Below are 4,482 nucleotides of genomic sequence, written 5' to 3'. Positions count from 1 at the left end.
GCCAGCACGCTTCTCTCGATCCTGATGGTCCAGGGGTACCTTCGCCCTTGGTCCATCGCATCACCCCGCGGAGGTACATACTGGACGGGAAGTGTCGACTACAGGAAGATGAGCTAGCACCCTCCACAAGTCGACAACCCTCCGCTGCTATCCATCACATGCGCCAGCACAAAGTATACAAAGCGCGAACGCAATACCAACGGCGCGATCAAATTTTCAGCAAGGCCGACGACGGACGGATGGATCAACGTCCAAGGGCGCCACACACTGCACAGGACGTCGTTCTTTCACGTGACATCCTTGCCACAATGCTGCACACACACGGAGCGGACACGCAGACAATTTCTAAAGGCATGACGTGCTTTAGACTTCGCCGTTCCCGTTTCCAACGACGACATTTCGCACGCTCGTCCACGCAAGTGTAAGCTTTCGATGTGCGCTTTGCACCACTGGCACGTACCCTGCTTCCCCGCCGTTCGTGCGACTTATCGCGTGGAGCAGCACACGTCGAGACACAACGACCTCCTTATAACTTAAACGATGTGTGATCTGACGATTCCACAACGTTAATGTCGAACTCGCCCGTGGCAGTCGACTCGTGCGATTTGCACCACTCGTCCACTCGGCCGCCGACGGCACCAAGGACAATAGATGGCTCGCGCATCGTGCCTTCTGGGGAGTGCAGCATGATGTGAGCACCACAGGCGTATGTGTCAAACACGCTCATGAAATTGACGCCTCCGTATCGCGACTTGGAGAGGCACACGCTTGGCGGGCGACTTGGGTCGGGCTGGTGCCGTCTGAACAAAACAAGGAACAGTCCCGCGGCCACTGCCACGAAAACGATCGCGATCAACACAATCGCTACGTTCATCGACTGGCTGTCGGATGTCTCCATCGTCACTGGCACGGCCGGTGTAAAGTCGCCTTGCGTGATTGTTGGGACTATTCTCTCTTGGACAGAAGCGTTGACCATCGTGCCGTTGGCGTTGTTGCGGAGCGAAAATGCAGGCGGCGGCGGTCGCGGCAAGGTGGCGTGCATCGTCGATGCCTCCTTCCAGCGCTGTCTTCACGGTGAATTTCCTCCCCTGGCGCTGTTCCAGGACAATTCCGTGCCCGCATCTGGTCTCGCGGCACCAAATTCCTTTTCTACAACATAGCAACGTGGAGAGTCAAGATCGTCCCGCAGCCAATCACGGGCGACCCCTCGACGAGAAATCCACGGCGGGGGAAATCCCAAGCCTTTTTCATCTTGTACATTGTATACAACATCGCGATATTTCTCCACGCGATTTTTCAATTTCAATTTGTGTAAACAGCTCGAGAGAATTGTTGTACGACGCGTTAGCTCACGGCGTCTGTTGCGTCATCGTCGGTGCTGCACCCACTAATCTCGTGCTCGGTGTAAACAAGCCAGCAGCCGCATGGGTTCCAATCCCCCACTGCGTGTGGAGGTATCGCGAAAAGCGGTCGTCCCGTTCGTGTCATGCAGTTGTCGATCGAAGCGCGGGGGATCAGGCGAACCGAGACATCTTCAATCGTCGTCGTTGCAACAGTACACCGCTTCCCATCGATGCCCGTCGCATCTGCCGATACCGTCTCCATGGGTTGAAGGCCCGAGGGGCTTCGACAAGGCCACGACACTCGGTCGGTCCACACATGTCGCCATCGGACTGTGCGAATCCCACGGCAGCGGGCTGGAACTCAAAACTGTATTCCGACCGTTTTGATTACAAAATTGGCCACATCTTCACAGGCAACGAACGACCTGCAGCGCACTTCAAACGCGAACGGTCCTTCATGATGCCGCCTAAGTTCATGGGACAAACATTGCGTTTTCAACAATATTGTTGTACACAGGGGGTAGTTGGTGTTGGAAAATATTTTTTTTTGGCGTTTGCTCCCATGGAGCGGTTGGAATATCGTGGTGGTGGAATTTCATTATCAAGCGTCATGTGAACTCTGAGCAGAAATTTTCAAAACCGAGTACTGTACAGTATTTCTTAAAAACGTCCAAGTGGACCGTTCGCGAGAGGGAGTCATTTTATTCATCCACCGCGGCATGATTGGCTAAAAGTCTCAGAACCCGGCGACATGCCATGGTGGACCAGGTGTATAGGAGGATTGAACGAACGCCGCTGGTTCATACCGCTCGGTAGCTGTCGCGCTTGGTGTGGTGTCGTGGACGGCAGGTGCGGTCGGTGTTTGCTAGGGGCCGCTGAAATTCTTGGAATGGAGAGGACAACCCCCCCCTTCGGACTTTTGTCGAAGCTCGTGAGATTTTTAGCCAATCATACATCGGTGAACGATTTGGAATAAAAATACCGCACGAACACTATCGTGAGAAATTTGTCCACTCGGTGGACGATTTTGAGAAATCCCCATTCTTCTAAAATTCATGCGTTTCATGTGCTGGAAACCGATCAAAACGTGCGGCGTCAAATTTGGACATGTTTCAGCGCAGCATGCCGCGTTGTCCCTCTCGAACGAGCGAGGTTGTTGAGTGGGCGGCCCGTTAGCACGATGAATACTCTTGACCCAGGGAAGAACTACTTGGAGCAAGCCGTCCCAGGTCTACGCGTGCCGTTGCGACGATGGTCGCGTGGTTGTTTCCCGCTATGCGATGCATTCGACTCCTTTGAGTGGACGAAGCCACACGATGATATCAACGGGTGTTTCTCATTACAACGAGAATGTGGTTTGCGAAGACGATGCTGGCGACGCCATGACTTGCTGGACTTCGATACGCTCGCGGCGGGGCAGCCCGAGTGTAATAACGTCCTCGACGACGTGAGAGGGCGCACTCGATGGAACGGTGGCTGCCACGGCCATGTTCAGCCGGCGAGGGGGCTCTAGTGCCACGCGCTCATGGTTCGACGGTGGGTCCTTTACGGCCTTTCCATAGGTTGTGGTGACGGCCAACCCGGTCGCCCCCACACTCGTCACGTAGGACGGGGGCGGTGCCACTTTACTCAGTTGCTCCAACGAGTCAAAGCCCCGGGTGCTGCCGGGGGAATAGAGGGAGACGGGGGGGCCGCGCTTGGTCAGGATCGCATCGACAAAACTAATATGATGGTGGGGCGACCGGTCGCACCAGTCTGTCGGGCCGTTGTGTCTGCCACGAGTGACGGGTGGAGACACCATCGTCATGCGATTCTTGTTCGTTTGGCGGCGGCGCCGGAGAGCTAAGAACACGGCGACGCTCCCAACGACGCAAACGCCGACAATGACGATCAGCGAGGAGCCAAGGCTGGACGTCGTGTCGTCAGAAGAGAGAGCCGACGTCGCGGTCGAAGCTGGTGTACGGTCGGCACGCGAATCCCCGACGACGACGTCTGGAGTGGGTACAGTCTCCGCCGCGACGACATCGGGCACTCTGGACGACAGATAGGGCCCAGTGCTAGACACCGTCGTGGGTACACTTGTGGATGGGATGGGTTTCGACTCTGCGTTGGATCGTGATGGCGATGGCGCATCAGGTGATGACGAGGTCGAGGGTGGCTGGGGCCAAGGATTTGGGGACGAAGTCGACGGCGACGGCGTTGGTTTATTTGATGATGGCGAGGGAGGGCTTGTCGAAGTGGGGGACGTTGTTTGGGGAAAAGATGTAGTGCTGGGAGCGGGGACCCATGTAGACGTTGGTGGTGGCAGCGTGAGGGTGGTGGTTGGAAACGGCCGCGGCGTCCTGGTAGGGTCGACAGGTGGCCCGATCGTGATGTCGTCGGCCATCGTAGCACCCCCCATGCACACAGCAGTCGCCCAGACGCCCCACGCGAGTTGCCTGTGCATGGACGAGGTCGCTTGGGATTTGGGTCCGAGCCGGGGCATCTCCCCACCTTGATGCAATCGAACCACCCGTGGTGCACCTGGATACATATGGCACGACGACCACATGCATGATATCCTTCTCGATACGAATCAATTGATCTTAAATATAGTATGCAGTGATCGAGTTCAATGAACTCGGCGTTGCATCTGATTAGGTTGTTCCGATACATAGATGGTGCATGCCTTCTCCAAACAACTTGAATTCAGTATACGTCCTTCCGCAAACCTCGTGTGAGAATTACTGCCACGACAACAGGTCGCCATGGACCAGGTAGACGGTTCCAGGCTGAAGTGCCACGTCCGCCAACGGTGTCTGTGCTCAACAAGATCGATGGAGACATGTTTCGCATGTTGCTTCGTGCGCTGGCTGCGCTACGATGACGCTGGAGCGTCTCCTGGCGATACGCACGGCCGTCACTCGGCCGAGTTGTGCAGCGTCTGCGTGTGGATGTGCCTCCGCCGAGCCATCAAGTTGTCTGTGAAAACGTCCACGATCGCCGATTGCTCCGTGAGGAACGCGTCGACGGCGTCCAGGTCAACTCGTCCATGGAGGTGCCGAAAGGGCCGGTACAGTTGGAACAGTGTCTCGACGCGATGGACGAGGGCATCTTCGTCGTCGGTCGACGTGCAGAACAAACACAGCACGCGCAGGAC

The 4,482-nt window shown here is 56.3% G+C and overlaps 2 protein-coding genes across 2 annotated transcripts; both read right to left on the bottom strand.

The window, feature by feature from the left end:
• Nucleotides 1–507: 507 nt before the first annotated feature.
• H310_10765 (hypothetical protein) lies at nucleotides 508–1,133 on the bottom strand. Its single transcript, XM_008877221.1, has one exon. The coding sequence runs from the start codon at nucleotides 1,040–1,042 to the stop codon at nucleotides 527–529; it is 516 nt and encodes a 171-aa protein (XP_008875443.1). The 5' UTR covers nucleotides 1,043–1,133; the 3' UTR covers nucleotides 508–526.
• Nucleotides 1,134–2,452: 1,319 nt separating this feature from the next.
• Nucleotides 2,453–3,729, bottom strand: H310_10764 (hypothetical protein; the record flags this gene model as incomplete). The annotated part of the gene is made up of 1 exon (XM_008877220.1): nucleotides 2,453–3,729. One exon carries the CDS (start codon nucleotides 3,727–3,729, stop codon nucleotides 2,683–2,685), a length of 1,047 nt encoding a protein of 348 aa, XP_008875442.1. The 3' UTR covers nucleotides 2,453–2,682.
• Between the last annotated feature and the right edge of the window lie 753 nt (nucleotides 3,730–4,482).

The sequence above is a fragment of the Aphanomyces invadans genome (assembly GCF_000520115.1).
Source record: "Aphanomyces invadans strain NJM9701 unplaced genomic scaffold supercont1.27, whole genome shotgun sequence".
Lineage (NCBI taxonomy): Eukaryota > Oomycota > Saprolegniomycetes > Saprolegniales > Verrucalvaceae > Aphanomyces > Aphanomyces invadans.
The sequence above is the reverse complement of the archived record's forward strand: the minus strand, read 5'-3'. Positions and strand labels throughout refer to the sequence as shown.

What these genes read in the sequence shown, in the direction of transcription:
- H310_10765 (XM_008877221.1), bottom strand. Translation starts at nt 1,042, where the DNA reads ATGCACGCCACCTTGCCGCGACCGCCGCCGCCTGCATTTTCGCTCCGC.